This window comes from Chiloscyllium punctatum, chromosome 48 (assembly GCF_047496795.1).
Source record: "Chiloscyllium punctatum isolate Juve2018m chromosome 48, sChiPun1.3, whole genome shotgun sequence".
In the NCBI taxonomy this organism is placed as follows: domain Eukaryota; kingdom Metazoa; phylum Chordata; class Chondrichthyes; order Orectolobiformes; family Hemiscylliidae; genus Chiloscyllium; species Chiloscyllium punctatum.
In genome coordinates, this window is record NC_092786.1 from 53,215,789 (window position 1) to 53,234,892 (window position 19,104).

The 19,104-nt window shown below is 42.5% G+C and overlaps 1 protein-coding gene across 4 annotated transcripts in view; it reads right to left on the reverse strand.

Annotated features, from left to right (window-relative positions):
• Positions 1-19,104, reverse strand: part of nox5 (NADPH oxidase, EF-hand calcium binding domain 5) — a 92,611-nt gene that overhangs the window by 20,993 nt on the left and 52,514 nt on the right. For 3 of the 4 annotated variants that reach the window (XM_072565250.1, XM_072565249.1, XM_072565248.1), the window contains exons 14-16: positions 12,350-12,394; positions 10,328-10,452; positions 7,094-7,178 (exon numbers count right to left, since the gene is read on the reverse strand). In XM_072565250.1, coding sequence (XP_072421351.1) covers positions 7,094-7,178; positions 10,328-10,452; positions 12,350-12,394 — 255 coding nt within the window. The remainder of the gene's footprint in view (positions 1-7,093; positions 7,179-10,327; positions 10,453-12,349; positions 12,395-19,104) is intronic. The other variant, XM_072565252.1, reaches the window with a different exon arrangement.

A 19,104-nucleotide genomic window follows, 5' to 3' on the forward strand; every position in this document is an offset into this window, starting at 1 on the left:
TAGCAAATTTTGTCCTCAATATACAGCCAAAATCAGCAACATTGTGTTGAATTATTTTCTCACATTGATTTCAAAGTAGGGAAAATAATTGAAAACACTGCTCTTGTGTTCGATCAGCGCTGACGAAAATAAGAAAAATAATTACACTCAAGAGAAATGAATAACTCTTGCAGAAAGTTTGTTAATGAAAGCATCTGAGTATTTTAATATTATTTCCCGTCCAGCAAGCACTAAGCTTGTCTCAAGTCCTGACGTTTGTAAACATTGGGAAATGTACATCAAGTTTATCTGAATAGAACACTTAATTTGCACAAAGTTGTACTGCACAAAAACCTATTTGGTCCCTCCAGCTGTTTATTACCCAGCCTTCCATATAAATTCTTCAGACTGGCCCTTTACCCTCTCCTCCCTCCCTCACATAGTTAAAACTGCTCTTTAAATGTCTCTTTGCTGTTTGCCTCAATAACTCCCTGTGCGAGCAAATTCCACATTCCAACCACTTTCTGGATGAAAAGGTTTCTTCTGAATTCCTGATTTGATTTCTTGGTGAATATATTATATTACTGGCATCTAGTTTTGCTTTTACTGTTCTTGATGTAGAATGTTTAACTCACTTGAACTTGCACTCTGATCAAACAATACCTCCAATCATTATGACCAAAACAATCTGCCGATCTTACCTTTTGAAAAGTGCACAAGGGGTTCAGAAGTGGGGAAACAGAATGCTTCACTGTGGGGTAAATTTAATTTTGTCTGGCTTTCCAATAATTTTATCAGTGACTTGATTACTTTAACATGCATGGGGCTTAGATTTCCAGTGGTTTAGCTGTTTCAGCATGATTGTTTAAAGCTTGGATGAATGACTACACAACTGGAATGGGTGCTCATCCATCTGTTGGGAGAATTGTGCTGAAGCAGCACAGACACTGTCAAAGGATAAGGCAGATTACAGCACAATCAGGCTCTCTGCTATGGAACAGTTGTAACACATGCCAAGCACTCACAGTCGAGTGTTCTTTGGTGAGATATCAGAGCCCTGACAACTTCTAAGACATTAAGGAAAGAACGTTAGCAGCACAGTGGCTAAGTGTTCAGCACTGCTGCCTCACAGCGCCAGCAACCCCGGCTCAATTCCAAACTCGGGTAACTGTCTGTGGGGAGTTTACACATTCTCCCTGTGTCTACGTGGGTTTCCTCTGGGTCCTCCACTTTCCTCTCACAGTCCAAAGATGTGCAGGTTAGGGTGAATTGACTATGCTAAGTTGCCCATAGTGTCCAGGGATGTGCAGGCTAGCTGGATTCCCCATGGGTTTAGATGTTTCAAAAGGAATAGAGAGGGAGGTAAAAAAGGTGGGGGAGTGGCATTGCTAATCAGGGATAATATCACAGCTGCAGAAAGGGAGCTCAGCGAGGAGGGTTTGTCTACTGAGTCATTATGGGTGGAAGTCAGAAACAGGAAGGCAGCAGTTACTTTGTTGGGAGTTTTCTATAGACCTCCTCAATAGCAACAGAGACACAGGAAGCAGATTTTGGAAAAATGCAGAAGTAACAGGGTTGTTGCCATGGGTGACTTCAACTTCCCTATTATTGATTGGTACCTTCATAGTGCAAAGAGTATGGACGGAGCAGGTTTTGTCAGGGATGTATCCAGGAAGGATTCCTGACTCAATATGTAGATAGGCCAACTAGAGGGAAGGCCATATTGAATTTGGTGCTTGGCAATGAACCAGGGCAAGTGTCAGATCTCTTGGTGGGAGAGTATTTTGGTGATAGTGATCACAACTCCTTGACCTTCACTATACTAATGGAGAGGGATAGGAGCAGACGGTATGGGAACGTATTTAGTTGGGGGAGGGGAATTACAATACTATTAGGCAGGAATTGTGGAGCATAAATTGGAGCAGATATTCTAAGGGAAATGCACGACAGAAATGTGGAAGTTGTTTAGGGAGAACCTGCTGTGAATGCTGGACAGGTTTGTCCCACCGAGACAAGGAAGGAATGGTAGGGTAAGGAACCTTGGATGACAAGAGATGTGGAACATCTCGACAAGAGGAAGAAGAAAGCTTACTTAAGGTTGAGGAGGCAATGATCATTCAGGGCTCTAGAGGGTTACAAGGTAGCCAGGAATGAACATGAAAATGGACTTAGGAGAGCTAGAAAGGGACATAAAAAAGCATTAGCGGGTAGGATTAAGGAAAAGCCCAAGGCATCTACACTTATGTAAGGAACAAGAGGATGGCCTGAGTGAGAGTAGGGCCGATCAGGGATAGTGGAAGGAACTTGTGCTTGGAGTCAGAGGAGGTAGGAGAGGTCCTTAATGAATACTTTGCTTCAGTATTCACTAGTGAGAGGGACCTTGTCGTTTGGGAGGACAGCATGAAACAGGCTGATACACTCAAACAGGTTGATGTTAAGAAGGAGAATGTGCTGAAAATTTTGAAAAACATGAGGATAGATAAGTCCCCTGGGCCAGACAGGATATACCTACAGTTACTACGGGAAGGGAGGGAAAATATTGCTACGTTTTTGGCGATGATCTTTGTCCACTGTAGTACCACCAGAACTGGGGGTGGCAAATGTTATTCCCTTGTTCAAGAAAGGAAATAAGGATAACCCAGGGAAAATACAGACCAGTCAGTCTTATATCAGTGGTGGGCAAATTATTGGAGAGAATTCTAACAGACAGTCTGAATAGAAATAGTCAGCATGACTTTGTGAGGGGCAGATCATAGCCTTACTGAATTCTTTGAGGATGTGACAAAAGACATTGATGAAGATACAGCAATTGATGTTTTGTTAATTTTTTTTCACTGTTCTGTACCTCTTATTTCTTGATTGTCTTTCTTTCTCTCACTCCCCACTCTCTCATCACCTTTTTCCTCTCCTCTACCCCCTTTGCTACCCTTCTTCCCTGTTTTCCATTTTGCCTCTGCTTCACCCATCCCCCCACATATTTTGTCACATAGCAATGGCTTCAGCCTTGGTCATTCACAGCTCCTAATCTCCCTTTAATCTCTATATCATTATCACCTCTTTATTGCTACCTTTGCTTCTGGAGCCATGACTCACCTTCTCTCAGACCTAGTATAAATACCTCCCTATTTCTCCCTTTTTTTAGCTTTGACAAAGGGTCAGTTAGACTCAAAACTCTTTTCTCTCCTTACAGATGCTGCCAGACCTGCTGAGATTTTCCAGCATTTTCTCTTTTTAATGACAGGATGCTGAACTGGTCTGATAAATGGCAGATAGAGTTCAACCTGGAAAAGAATGAAATCATTCACTTTGGAAGGTTGAATTTGAATGCAGAATACAGGGTTAAAGGCAGGATTCTTGGCAGTGTGGAGGTAGAGAGGGATCTTGGAGTCCATGTCCATAGATCCCTCAGAGTTGCCACCCAGGTTGGTAGGGTTGTTAAGAAGGCTTATGGTGTGTTGGCTTTCATTAGCAGGGGGATTGAGTTTAAGAGGTCGTGCTGCAGCTCTATAAAGTGTTGATTAAACCACACTTGGAATATTGTGTTTCGTTCTGAACACCTCATTATAGGAAAATTGTGGAAGCTTTAGAGAGGGCGCAGAGGATATTTACCAGGATGCTGCCTGGACTGAGGGCATATCTTAAGAAGAAAGGTTGAGAGAGCTAGGGCTTTTCTGATTGGAGTTAAGAAGGATGAGCGGTGACTTGATATAAGTGTATATGATGTTGAGAGGCATAGACAGAGTGGATAGCCAGAAAGTTTTTCCCAGGGCAGAAATGGCTATCAAGAGGGGGGATAATTTTAAGGTGACTGGAGGAAGGCAGAGGGGAGATTTCCGAGGTCAGTTCTTTACACAGAGTAGTGGGTGTGTGGAATTCACTGCCAGCAGTGGTAGTAGAGTCAGAGACATTATGGACACTTAAACGACTTTTGGATAGGAATATAGATGGAAGTAAAATGTGGGGTATGTAGGTTAGTTTGATGTTACAGTAGGATAAAAGACCGGCACACCATGGAGGGCTGAAGGGCCTGTACTGTGCTATACTGTTCTATGGTCTATGAAGTGCAGGGTTACAGGGAATGGTAGGGATTTGATTAAAGGAAGTTAGGGAGAAACTGACCTTTTAATTTTAAGGAAGTATTTATAAGCATTTATTTCATGGTTTCTGATACCACCTAAAGTCTTTACACAATTTACCATCTTGTAACCATTTTCTGTTGTCTACTATAATCCATGTAAACCAGTTGATTATCATAAAATGTCAATGTGAATTCATATTTTGCAACATTAATTATTTAATTAGTTGCTGCCCGAGAGGTAAAATGTCCTCGAATGATACTGGTTAGCTCTGTAACACATATAGCTGTCACAGTTGTGATGAAAGGTGTATTTGGAGTTTGGATTTTAAGATAGAGGTAGATAGATGCAGGTCAGTTCTGTGAAGGAGTTTATTTTACACAGGTAGGAAAATGATTTGGAATACTAACCTAAGTGCATCAATTCCAAGAAAGCTTGAGACTCCAGTCAGTTGCCTGGCAGGACCCCTGCAGTGTTAATAGACTGAGTCAGCTGACTTTCCAACAGACCATAAAGCCATTAGATTTCATTTTTGAGTTCAGTTCAAAAGGATCAGGAATTCAGTTCAGAAGGGGGAACTTGTGGGAGAATCAAGCTTTTAGTTCAGGGGAACTAGTTATTATTTTTGTTTGTGGAGCTACTAAGTCGGGAGAGTTAGAAGGAAAGTCTTCGGGTTGCTTTTATAAATGACTTAGACGCATGCATAGCTGGATGGATTAATAAATTTGCAGATGATACTAAACTCGGTGAAGTAGTGGTCAGTTTGGAAGAATGCTGCAGGTTGCAGGGGGATTTGGATAAACTGCAGAGTTGGGCTGAGAGGTGGCAAATGGAGTTCAATGGAACTAAATGTGAGGTGATGCACTTTGGGAAGACTAACAGGAAGGCAGAGTACTGGGTCAATGTAAAGATTCTTGGTAGTGTGGATGTGCAGAGGGATCTTGGAGTCCATTTACATAGATCCCTGAAAGTTGTCACCCAGGTGGATAGTGCTGTTAAGAAGGCATACGGTGTGTTAGGTTTCATTCATAGAGGGATTGAGTTTCGGAGCTGCAATATCATGCTGTAACTATACAAAATGCTGATGTGGCCAGACTTGGAATATTGTGTACAGTTCTGGTCGCCATATTTTGGGAAGGATGTGAAGCATTGGAAAATGTGGAGAGGAGATTTACCAGGATATTCCCTGGTCTAGAGGGAAGGTCTTATGAGGAAAGACGAGAGACTTGGGTCTGTTCTCATTGGAAAGAAGAAGGCTAAGAGGGGATTTGATAGCGACATACAAGATGATCAGCGGATTAGGTAGGGTCGACAATGAAAGTCTTTTTCCTCGGATGATGATGTCAGCTTGTATGAGGGGGCATAACTACAAATTGAAGGGTGATAGATTTAAGACAGATGTCAGAGGCAGGTTCTTTACGCAGAGAGTGGTAAGGGGGTGGAATGCCCTACCTGCTAATGTAGTTAACTCAGCCACATTAGAGAGATTTAAACAATCCTTAGATAAGCACATGCATGATGATGGGATAGTGTAGGGAGATGAGCTGAGAATAGTTCACAGGTCGGCGCAACATCGAGGGCCGAAGGGCCTGTTCTGCGCTGTATTGTTCTATGTTCTATGTTACAACCATCAGCGTTGTGAATGGTGGGTTTAGGAAAGGATCATATAACTGTCTCTGCCATGCAGAAAAAAGAAATTAGGAGGACTCAATTAGAATTGAGATGGGAGTAAAATTGCCCCAGAATTGAGTATCAGTCAAAGGATAGTGTTGGAGAACAGGATGAAACACTGTTTTCTTGTTTATATTTAGACCTTTCCAAATGTCATATACATATAGTTTTGTTTGAACTGTTTTTCTTTCATATTTCTGGAATAAACTTTTATCCTGTTGTTGAGGAACATCTGCAGCCTCAGCAAATACGTTTCAGAGACTGATTGCCATGATAATTAACTGCAAAAGATTAACCACATAATCTATCAAGGCAGCTCTTGTTCTGGGAATTGACTTATCTCGTATTACTACCAGCTGGGATGAAAACTCATTGATGGCCAAGGATGGTCACAGGTGTGCAGTTTAAAACCTTGAGGACCCATAGCCGAGATACCCAGGTCACCCAGAAACTGAGGTCAACCGGGTAATTGACTTCATGTTGCTGACTCATGCCTCACGGAAACCAAGACAAACACAGCTTGAATAGGCAACAATATGATTCTAGCAATCCTGTACTGTATGCAATAGGCTGGTGCCACTATCCCTGCTTCCTGCTTTCCAAAAGGTTTCATCAATGGTTATCTGGTGCTTTAAAGTAAGCTGGTAGCTGTAAATCTGAACAAGGTGGCTCCATCATTTGGAAAACACAGTCCAGGCTTTAAATAAGTAAATCAGAAACTGCTGTGGCCCCCAATGTTAACAACTACCCTTCACTCCCTACCAAAGAGGAGTTAAACCAGAAAGAAGAATAATTACCTTCCTGTTTACTATCTCGCTGTTAATCTAACTCTTCGTAGACTGTGAGCTAATCACTGGAGACTGACAAGAGCCTCATAAAAAATTCTAAAGTCAGGATCCAGGGACTTAGTTCAGACTCCAACACAATTTTAACCCTGGGGTGTATCACTCCACACTGGGTGCTGACTGAGCACAATAAAGCTGACATTGAATGCATCAAGGGTCAGGGATGCCTGGAGAGTGTGCCTCTCCCCATCCCACAGGGAAAATCTGGACCTCCCCTATCTCCTGCCTTCTGATACCCCACCTGCTCACTCAATATGACTCACCTTAGCCCTGGGGACTAACTCCAGCTAGATACATTCCTGGAGGTATCATCACGTGGTCTTTCAGCTCTAATTAAGTTTCCAACGAATTGACATAAGTGTTCAAAGAAAACAAAAAGCACATTTTTTAATGCTCCAATGATTTTTCTCCCTGGGTTGCCCCCAGCTGGAGTGCGGTATAATTAATGTTTCATTACTGGAGACTGCAGACCACCCTGGAGAATTAATAACACCAAGCAGAGGCCTCTCAGAGTCCATTTACCTTTCTCAAACTCATTTCATTGTCCTTCACGTTTTCACACCAGGAGTAGCTACAATTGGGACAATTCTGTTTCCTCATGCGATACCTGTCATAATTAGGCGGCATAAAATTATCACAGTGAAAATATGACTGCTGGTTATATCTATAACCTCATAAAAAGGATCTGATCACTTACAAAAAGATAACAATTAAGGAAAGGAACATTCCATAATAAATCTCCATGGGATGAATTTTATGGTTTAATGAATCTTAGAACTGACTAATTAGTAAAGTTAGATCGCATGGGATTCAGGGAGAGCTTGCCAATTGGATACAAAATTGGCTTGATGGTAGGAGACAGGTGATGGTGGTGGAGGGTTGTTATTTTGGACTGGAGGTCTTGACCAGTGGTATTCTACAGGGATCGGTGCTGGGTCCACTGTTGTTTGTCATTTATGCAAACGATTTGGACAAGTTTGCAGATGACACCAAAATTGCTGGTACAGTCAACGGTGAAGAAGGTTATCTAAGATTACAATGGGAAAATGATCAATTGGGTCAAGGGCTGAGCAGTGGCAGATGATGTTTAATGTGGATAAATGTGAGGTATTGCATTTTGGTAAAACAAACAAAGGCAGGATTTACACAATTAATGGTACCATCCTGGGTAGTGTTATTGAATAGACAGACCAAGGGGTTCAGGTATACAGTTCTTTGAAAGTTGCATCATAGGTAGACAGGATGGTTGAGACGGTTTAGCACACTTGCCTTCATTGCTCAGACCACTGAGTATAGGAGTTGGGACATCTTGTTGAAGTTGTACAGAACACTAATGAGGCCGCTTTTGGAGTACTGTGTACAGTTTTGGTCACCTTGCTATAGGAAGGATATTATCAAATTATAGGGGGTTCAGAAAAAGTTTACTAGAATGGTGCTGGGAACGGAGGCTGGATAGACTGGAACTTTTTCCTTTGGAGCATAGGATGTTGAGAGGTGACCTTATAGAGGTTCATAGAATTACGAAGACCATAGATGAGGTTAATAGCAAAGGTCTTTTCCATAGGACGGGGAGTTCAAAACTAGGGGGCGTACCTTAAGGTGAGAACAGAAAGATTTAAAAGATACCTGAGGGCAACTTTTTCACACAGAGAGTGACTCGTATGTGGAAATGAGCTGCCAGAGAAAACAGTAGATGCAGGTATGGTTACAACATTTACAAAACATTTAGACAGGGGCATAAATAGGACAGGGCGAATGTGAGGACTGCAGATACTGGAAATTAGAGTCAAGATTAGAGTGGTGCTGGAAAAGCACAGCAGGTCAGGCAGCATTCCTGATGAAGGGCTCCTGCCTGAAACGTCAATTTTCCTGCTCCTCGGATGCTGCCTGACCTGCTGTGCTTTTCCAGCACCACTCTAATCTTGGCATAAATAGAACAGTTTTAGAAGGACATGGGCTAAATGCAGACAACTGGGACCTGTATAGTTTGGGAAATTTGGTTGGCATGGATGAGCTGGACCAAATGGTCTGTATGACCCTTGCCATGGTGCAGAAACAGCCCACGTGTCCCATCATACCAATGCTAATTCTCAACAGAAGCAAATCAGCTAATCCCACTCTACCACCCTTTATGCAGAGCCTAGTATATTTCTTTTCTCTTCAGGTGTTTATCCAATCCCATTTTGAAAGCCAGAAATGAATCTGCCTCCACCATCTTTACAGGTGGTACATTTCGGATCCTAACCACTTGCTGAATTGTTCCTTATGTTACTTCGACTCCTTTCACCTGAAATCGGCGTCCTCTGCTTCGTGACCCTTCTCCCAATGGGAACGGATTCTCTCTATCTACGCTTTGAGCACCTTGATCACATCTCCTCTCAAGCTTCTCTTCTGTAATCTAATCTTGTAATTGAAGTCGTTCCTTACTGGAACCCAACCCCCTAAATTGTCCTGACCTCGCTCCAAAGCCCTCAGATCCTTTCTGAAATGCAATGCCCATAATTCAACATAATCTTCTAGTTGAGGCCAATCCAGTGCTTTATAAAAGGAAAATAATATCCTCCTGGCTTTTGTATTCCTTGCTTCCTTTTAGAAAGCAATATAGTATAAATGTTGAGTTCCATGTGACTAAAATGCAGACAAGGAGTTTGGACATTGGAGGTTCTATTGGCAAGATTTTGAGTCCATTCCCACAATCATTAATTGAATGATTGTGTTCTGTGATCATTATTCTGTACTTGGGCAGTTTTCCTGGACATGGATTTACACCACGATTGGCCCCAACCAAACACCAAATTGGAAATTTTCACTCCATGACATCTTAAAGGAACATGGAAAATTTACAACATAGAAAGAGGATGTAATCACACCCATTAGAAAACAATACAAACGAATCCATTTTCAGTCTCCTGGTGCATAGTCTTCCATATTTATGTGTATTTTTAATACAATGAGGATTTCTGCCTCTTTCAGGAAGTGAGTTCCAGATCCCAATCTCCTCAACTCCCCTCAAGGGTGTGGGGGAACAAAGCAGGAGATTGGCACTAGGTTAGGATGCTCACTGAAGAGTTGGTGCAATCACAATGGGCCAAATGGCCACCTCCTGCACCCGAACAATTCTGTGATTCTTCTGTCAATTACTTTCTCCCCTGGTTAATGATTGTTTGGTGAAGGGGAATATGTCCTTCCTACACATTTATCTAGATCTCTTATTTTTAAAAAGGCATAACTTGTATGAGAAATGATAAACTAACACACTTGTGTCAGAAGGTATAGTGTTTGCAGTTGGAAGGTGGAGAATATTGTTGAAGTAGAGTTCTGTTAATCATTCCAATCATTCCACTTCGATTTGAACTTTAGTTTTAACTTTTGGATTAACTACTTAACTGAGCTGCACTGCCCCATCCTTTAAGGGGAATATAAGAGTTTCCAAGGCATGTTTTGAAGAAGAGCAGCAAAGTTTCTTGTTCTGGTGAACATTTATCCTCAACCAAGGTCAGGGCATTATCACACTGCTCTCTGTGGGATTTCGCTGCCATCTCAGAAGTACTTGTGTTAATTTGAAGCACCACAGGACATCCTGAAGCTATGGAAATATAAAGACAAGAACATTCTCTTGTACTTTTGCTGATCTGGAGGTTTCTGAAGTGGAAGGTTTCTATTTCCCACCTGAGACAGACTTCACCTTGATGCACACAGAAATGAAACAGATTGGGACATTTGCTCCTTGTGGTGTTCCCAGCGATGTAAGCTTACCTGTACATGATGCTTTGCAAAATGGAAGCGAATGGGGTGATACCAATGCCAGCGCCAATGAGCACTGCGTGCTCTGAAGTGAAGATTGTCCTGGTTGGTGTTCCATACGGCCCATCGATGTAACACTAAGGAGAAGCACAAGCCATTCATTAATGCATGTGCCTATAGATGGAAAAAGATACAGAAACTGCAATATTGCCTTCAAAGGGATAGGATATACTCCAATTAATCTGTGAAATTTCATGTCTGTAATATCTCTAAGTTCTAATTTCAAGAATATCTCAAAACTTTGCAACATGTTTTACTCAAGGAGTTGTACCATAGATATTTTGTGAAGTTGCAAAATGTTGAGTTGTCAGCATTTCTCATATTTCTCTCCTCTCTGGAGCAGTTTACTTGCCTGAGGGGTTGTTTCTGTCAAAGGTGCCTTCCTCATGACACTGAGCCAACATCATGATCCATCCCCTCTTGTTCTTGTGGATCTACATTGGTTCCTGTCCGAGCAAAATTCTGTAACATTCTCATCCTTGTTTCTGAATACCTCTATGGCCTCACCACTCCCTTATCTTGGTAATCAATAACCCTCTGAAATCTCTGCATTCCTCTTCTTCTGGCCTCATCAATTGTGTTCAGTCCATCATCAATAACTACACCTTCAGTGGCTAATGCCGTGAACTCTGGAGGTCCTCCATAATCCCCTCTAACTCCCTACCCCTTCCTTCTTTGAGGCTGCTTCTGGGTCCTGTTGCCATTGCTTGATGTTTTCTCACCCAACGTTCCCACATCCGATTTTCTCTAAAGTGATGAACACTGACCTGAGCCTACTGATCACAGAGAAACATTATTGATACTTGACAATACTTAAGTTCATATATTGTACACTGAATAAATCAACTTTAAACAAACAGGATCATTGCCTTAAAGCTCAAACTCAAACATGAGTAACAACAAGTCACTGGTGTCCTTGACCATGAGTCCATAAGAAACAGGAACAGGAATAGGCTGTTTGGCCCCTTGAGCCTGTTCCACCATTCACTAGGATCACGGCTGATCCAACATACCTCATGTCCACTTTCCTACGTTTTCCCTGGAACCCTTGATTCCCTGACTGATCAAGAATCTGACCACCTCAGCCTTAAATATACACAAGGACTCTTTGCCCACAGCTGTCTGTCACAAAGAGTTTCAACAACTCTCAACCCTGTGAGAGAGAAAATTCTTCCTCATCTCAGTCTGAAATCGGTGCCCCATTATTCTTAGATGCTCCATGGCTCTCAACATTCTTACGAATGAAGCAAGTGGACTCAGTAATCACTCCAGCAGTGTGATAATGCCCTGATAATCTGTTTTTACTGATGTTGGCTCAAGGATAAATATTGTCCAGGACAAGGAACTTCGCTGCTCTTCTTTCAAATAGGCTACGGAAACTGTTCCATTCCCCTGAAAGGATGGGGTAGAGTAGCTCAGTTCAGTAGTTAATCCAAAAGACAGCAGTTAAAACTAAAGTTCAAATAGAAGTGGAATGATTAACAGAACCCTGCTTCAACAACAGGGTCTCGGACTCAGTAATCCCTCCAGGCCTTAACAATATAATTTATGGGACAGTTCAGTGCAGTATTGAGGGAGTGCTACTTTGTCAGACATCCCGTGCTTGGCGTGAAATGCTGAAACAAATCTCAAATCCAGCTTTTCTACTGATTCATTTCGATGTTAAAGTTCCCATGGCAAAATAGAAAGAAAATTGGAGAACTCTTGGTTAAAATTCTACCTTTAAACTGAAACAGGGTGAAATACTCATGGTTATTTATTGGCTCTTACTATTAAAAATGTTGACACTGCCGTACATATGTCAGTTCCTGAAAGTGATCCATTGTATATGCAGGAACTTATTGTATGTGTAGTAATTTATTGCATATGCAGGAATTTATATGTGAAATAATTTATCAGCTATGCAATAATTTTCTGTTTCAGAATTTTTGATAAAGCAGTACATAAATGCACATGTTAGAAGCTTTCTCTTACCTTAATGTTGCAGTATCGATGATTGTCACTCAGTTTTGTCGAGACCTTAGGAAAGGAAAGAAGACTAATATGACTAAGGAGCTAGCAATAACACTGAGTTGGTGGTGCCATTGCTACATGTTCATTTACACTCCATTTCATAGAGGTACGGGCGTAAATTGGTCAAGTGTTGGATTAGAAATACACAAGGTCATGGGGTCAAATTCCAAATTGGTGTGTAGAATTATGATCATAAAAATCTAAAACTAATGTCAGTGATGGTGACCCTGAAACTGTCTGGTCCACTTTACAGAGGGAAATCTACCAGCCTTACCCGTTCTTGGTTGCACATGGCTCGAGACCCAGAGCAACGTGGTCAAAGACAGTGAGGGTTGGGCAGATGGAATTTGACCCCATGACCTTGTGTATTTCTAATCCAACACTTGACCAATTCTGCCTCTCACCTTAAACCTATGCCCCCCAGTGTTTGACATTTCCACCCTGGGAAAAGGTCTCTGACTACTCACCCTATCCATGTCTCTCAACCTTCTGCACTTCTAACAGGTCGCTCCTCTCCCACCCCATCCCCGCCAGCCTTTGACACTCTAGCAAAAACAATCCCAGTTTTTCCAACCTCTCCTTCTAGATGATACACTCCAATATCCTGATAAACCTCTTTTGCACCCCCTCCGAAGCCCCCACATCCCTCTTATAGTGTGGTGATGAGAACTGTACACAATACTCCAAACGTGGCTGAACTAGAGTTTTATACGGCTGCAATGTGACTTGCCAGCGATCAGTTTTGCAATGTGTGAATTAGATTAAAACTCTGATTAGAAAAGTATACACCTTCTCTGTTAATTAATATTGAACCACGGGTAATTTACACCCTGGAGGTACTGAGTCATTTATTCGTAATGCTGATCTATTCAAGGAAATTATTAAAAAAACCTATATGCCTATTCAGGTGAATGTAACCATCTGAAGAAAGAAGGGATCTCAACATGGTCACCTGGCTGATATCTATTCATCAGGATAGAAAACATGGATTATCTGGTCAATATTATGTTACTCTTCATGAGAGCTTGCTGTACACATATTTATTTTCCTGTTTACCTTGGCGACACTGACTACATTTGAAGAAATGCTTCATTCACTGTAAAGTACATTGCAACGCCTTGAGGCTGTGAAGGATGCTATATAAATGCAAATGCTTCTTCAATTGTTTTTGAGTCATCTCAAGGCTAGCTTTGTGCATCACCTTGTGGACAACTCCAGGATGACAGGTGTAGAAAGGAATTGCTTGGAGTCTGAGTGCAACAAAGAATGGGGACGAGGATATAATTAAAATGCAGCAAAGATAAAGGATGATAATTAATATTCTGGGATGAAAGCAGTTCCTCATGTTTTTTCAGGCAGGCAGGATGGAGATAAAGTTTCTTTGCTGTAGGCCTGATAAATTAACAAGAGATCTTCAAATAAGATCTTCTCTGTAGTCTCTGTGTTCCAGCTTTATTGATGTTTTTTTTTCCTAATTATGATTATCATTCGCAGTTTGCAACAACAAAACAAAAGGAAGAAAAGATGCAATTTACTGGACAGAAGAATCCATAGCACCTGTCCTCTGATGTGCTGACACCTGTGCGGTTGGGGTTGTTGGGATGCAATCTGTTTCCACTCTGCAGCCCACCCTCGGTTCACTGCCGAAGATACACTCTTACCCTGCTGACTTCATCCAAAATAATTCCCGAGGGCAAATGTCTTCAACAAGCACACACGGTGTGTACCTTTATTTTTATTCATTCATAGAACATAGAACAGTACAGCACAGGAACAGGCCCTTCGGCCCACCACGTTGTGCTGAACATGAAGCCAAATGAAACTAATCCCTTCTGCCTGCCCTTGGCCCGTTTCCCTCCACTGCTTCCTTATCTAAGTGCTTATCTAAAAGTCCCTTAAACGTCCCTATCGTATCTGCCTCTTCCATCACCCTGATACCATGTTCCAGACTCTCACCACACTGTGTAAAAAACTTGTCCCTCACATCTCCTTTGAACTTTCCCCCACTCATCTTAAATGCATGCCCCCTAGTATTAGATATTTCAACTCTGGGGAAAAAAAAGTTTCTGACTGTCAATCCTGTCTATTCATCTTATAATTTTATGGACTTGTATCAAGTCTCCTCAAAGCCTGCAGAGAAAACAACTCAAGTTTTTCTAGCCTCTCCTTATAGCTCATACCCTCTAATCCAGGCAGCATCCTGGTAAACCTCCTCTGCACCCTTTCTAAAGCCTCCCTCCTCCCTGTAAGATGGCCAGAATTGAACACAACACTCTACGTGTGGCCGAACAAAGTCTTATAAAGCTGCAGCATGATATCTTGCCTCTTGTACTCAAAGCCCTGACTAATAAAGGCAAGCATGCCATGTGCCTCCTTTACAATCCTACCTACTTGTGTGGCCACTTTCAGGGAATTATGGACTAGGACTTTCAAGATCCCTCTGTATGTTGATGCTGTTCAGGCTCCTGCCATTTACTGTATACTTTTCCTTAACATTTGATCTCCAAGGTGCAGCACCTCACACTTGCCCAGATTAAACTCCATCTGCCATTTCTCCACCCATATCTGCAACTGATCTATATTCTAATGTAATCTTTGACAAACTTCTACACTATCCACAACTCCACCATTCAAGGGATGTGGGCACCATTAGCTGGACCAGCATTTCTTACACATCCCTAGTTGCCCATGAGGTGGTGGTGATGGCCCGCCTTTTGAAACTCCGCAATCCACTTGGTGTCGGTACATCCACAATAGTACTGGGGAGGGAGGTTCATGATTTTTGACCCAGCAACAGTGAAGGAACAGTAATATATTTGCATGCCAGGATGGTGAGTGGCTTGGAGGGGAATTTGCAGATGGTGGTGTTGTCCAAGTATCTGCTGCCCTTGTTCTTCTAGAAAGTTGTCATGGGTTTGGAAGGTGCTATCGAAGGACCTTCAGTGAATTGCTAAGTGCATCTTGTAGATAGTATACACCGTTGCTACTGAGCATCAGTGGTGGAGTCACTCAATGTGGATATGGTGACAACCAGCTTTGTCCTGGATGGTGTCGAGCTTCTTGAGTGTTGTTGGAGCTGCACCCATCCAGGCAAGTAGGGAGTATTCCAACACACTGCTGATTGTGCCTTGCAGGAAGTAGTCAGGGTTTGAGGAATCAGATAGTAAGTTACTTGCAGTAGGATTCCTAGTCTCTAATCTGCTCTAATAACCACTGTATTTATGTGGCGAATCCAGTTGAGTTTCATGTCAATGGTAACCCTCCAGGATATCGATAGTGGGGTATTCAGTAATGGTAACACCATTTAATATCAAAGAGAGATGGTTGGAGTATTTCTGATTGGAGATGGTCATTACCTGGCATTTGTGTGATGCAAATGCCAGGTAACGATGGGGCGGCATGGTGGCTCAGTGGTTAGCACTACTCCCTCACAGCACCAGGGAACTGGGTTCAATTCCAACCTCTGGCAACTGTCTGTGTGGAGTTTGTACATTCTCCCCGTGTCTGCATGGGTTTCCTCCCACAATCCAAAGATGTTTCAATTCAGGTGAGTTGGCTATGCTAAATTGCCCATAGTGTTCAGGGATGTATAGGTTCGGTGCATTAGTTGGGGGTAAATTTAGGATAATAAAGTAGGGATCTGGGTGGTTTAGAGGCTCGGTGTGGACTAGTTGGGCTGAAGGGCCTGTTTCCATACTGTAGGGATTCTATGTTCTAAATGTTACTTGCCACTTGTCAGCCTAAGCCTGGATATTGTTCAGATCGTTTGTACATTTGAATAGGGACTGCTTTGAGGAGTCGCACACGGACATTGTGCAATCAGTGGTGAACCTTCTGATGGAGGGAAGGTCTTAAGTTGCCAGATCTATTCCAAGTGTGTCCCATTTAGCACAGTTATAGTGCCACATGCAACAGACACATTGGAACCCCATCACCTGCAAATTCCCCTCCAAGTCATTCAGCATTCTTGGAAATATATCAACATTCCTTCAATGTTGCTGGGTTAAAATCCTGAAATTCCCTCACTAAGGGCAACTGTAGGTTAACCCACAGTTCACGGACTGCAGAAATTCAAGAAGGTAACTCAACCCCATCCTCTCAAGGGGCAACTAGGGATGAGCAATGAATACGACACCAATGTCCCATGAATGGGGAAGAAAAGGTTCAGGGTGATAGATTTCCACCACATTCTCAGGACAACTAGTCACACGCAACAAATGACAATGCCTTTCTGGAGAATCGTCAGGAAAGGCATCAACAACAAACGATCTAACCTAAACATATGCTTAGCCAACCACTTGTGCTGGAGTCCCAGTTATCGAGAAGTGTCCTGACTGATTTGCCTGAAACCTCCCACTCTCTCCTCCTACTCCAGGCTTTTACCCTTCCCTCTAGAATGTCTGTCAGTCCCAGGGAGGTGTTTTTTCATATCTTGACAGTGCCAAGTTGGAAGAAGGACCCATTTCCAAATTCCATCCTCTTCCTTCACATATTGACATAAGAACCTGAATGATTTTTTTTAAAGATTAGATTCCCTACAGCATGGAAACAGGCCATTTGGCCCAAGAAGTCCACACTGACCCTTTGAAGACTAACCCACCCAGACATACTCCCCTACCCTATAATTACCCCTGACGAATGTATCTAAAACTATGGGCAATTTAGCATGGCTAATTGACTTAACCTACACATCTTTGGACTGTGGGAGGAAACCCACTCAGACACAGGGAGAACATGCAAACTCCACACAGGCAGTCACCCGAGGTTGGAATCAAACCTGGGTGCCTGGCACTGTGAGGCAGCAATGCTAACCACTGAGCCATTCATAGATAATCTGTGAATTCAAATTCCACCATGGCGGGATTCGAACTCCTGTACCCAGCACATTATCTGGATGGCTGGATTAACAGTCCAGTGATAATACACTAGGCCATTGCCTCATTTCTAGCATTTTCTGTCTGATTTCAGGAACTGGATTTTCCCTTTGGGTTTCTGAATCTTCACTGTGGGGGATAGAAGTCTGTATTGCATGGGAATGTCACTCCCCTTTGCAAATTCTTGAAACTACATATATAGATACAGAGGGCCCAGATTTATTTAAATGGGAAAGACAAAGAACTTGTCCTCCTCAGTACCAGCAGTAACACACTGACTGTGGCATCAGCCAGCACAGAGTCAGTCCCCTAAACTGAGGAGACTCTAAATCTCCTGGTTATACTTTTTTTTCTTTTGAGAAAGGGGCATATTTTAAACCAGCTGCAAAGCACTCTCCTGATTACATTTTTTCAAAAACTTTACCCCCGCTACTGTCTAACTGCAGTGGTACTATGGCCCAGTTTTTCTTTCAAATGATTTTTTTTATTTCCCTCTGACAAAATCTATTTATATTTTACATAACATCTAATTAAACACAACGTGAATGTGACTCATTTACACAATCTGTACAGAAAACAAACAGTCAGATTCTGACACACACACACACACACATACACACAAACAAACATACGATTTCAGGGCCCAGTTTTATCGAAGCAGGTGGAATCTGCGCACACATTACTCATTTGTCATCAAGGAGGGGTCGTGAAGGCATCCAATCCCTGCTGCATTGCCCTGGCAACACCCCAACCAGGGTCTACCCACCTCATCTGAAAATTAAGATTGACAGTTAACTATTTGTGTTGCAGCTCTGTGTCAATGATGGCCCGACCAATCAGCACCCTCTTCTCATGCTGTGTAAAATGGTGTCTCATTTTATCAAGTCTGAATCTTGAGAACTTGTTCTGAGAAGTGCAAGGTGCAAAGCATTAACTTCTAGACTCATTTTAGCAATGTGTGGGTCCTGTGGTTCATTAATTAAGGTCATGGATAAGCTCTTGATGCTGGTGGACTATTCAATGGCCTTCCAGACAGCAAACACATCAAAATGGAGGTGATCAAATTTTTAAATCCAATAGTTTTCTGAATTCCAGAAGATTTTTTTAAAAAGTTATACTCTTATAACTTTTTGAAGATCCATTTTGAAGCACATGTTGAACAAATGAATATCATCCGTATGTTTATTGGTTGTTCTGGGATTCAAATTTTGACATTTTCTCTATGGTGGGCTGCCCATCTTCAGGGAGACTCATGGCTGCTGCTTCCTTCTCTAGCACCCAGAGGCTTCTCAGTCCATCTGGGCCGCACGCCTCCTGGTCACTCACCCTTTAAACTGACCCTCAGCTGGAGTCCCAGGCCTCCTGGTCACTCACCCTTTAAACTGACCCTCAGCTGGAGTCCCAGGCCTCCTGCTCACTCACCCATTAAACTGACCTTCAGCTGGAGCCCCAGGCCTCCTGCTCACTCACCCACTAAACTGACCCTCAGCTGCAACTGTTTGCTGGAACCTCAAAGCGGACTGGAAATTCCCAATCACCATCTTGCAATTGGCTTCATGCAGCTGTTGTTAAATTGGCTACTAGTCAGATGCAGGCAGGTTACCATGCCAACCCCCATCCTACCTCTAGTAAAATGGCCGTGTTGTGTTAAGTCTCACAGTAGATGTGCGATATATCTTTACGGGACATGATCATGATCTGTGACCTAATGGTACAAAGGTACCAGAGCTCTGCTCTCTTGCAGCATTGCACTCAGACAGAAATGTGCGATAGTACAGCTCTATTTCTCACACTGAGCACAATTCAGGTCATTCTGCTATAATGCTGTAGAAAATCGCTAAC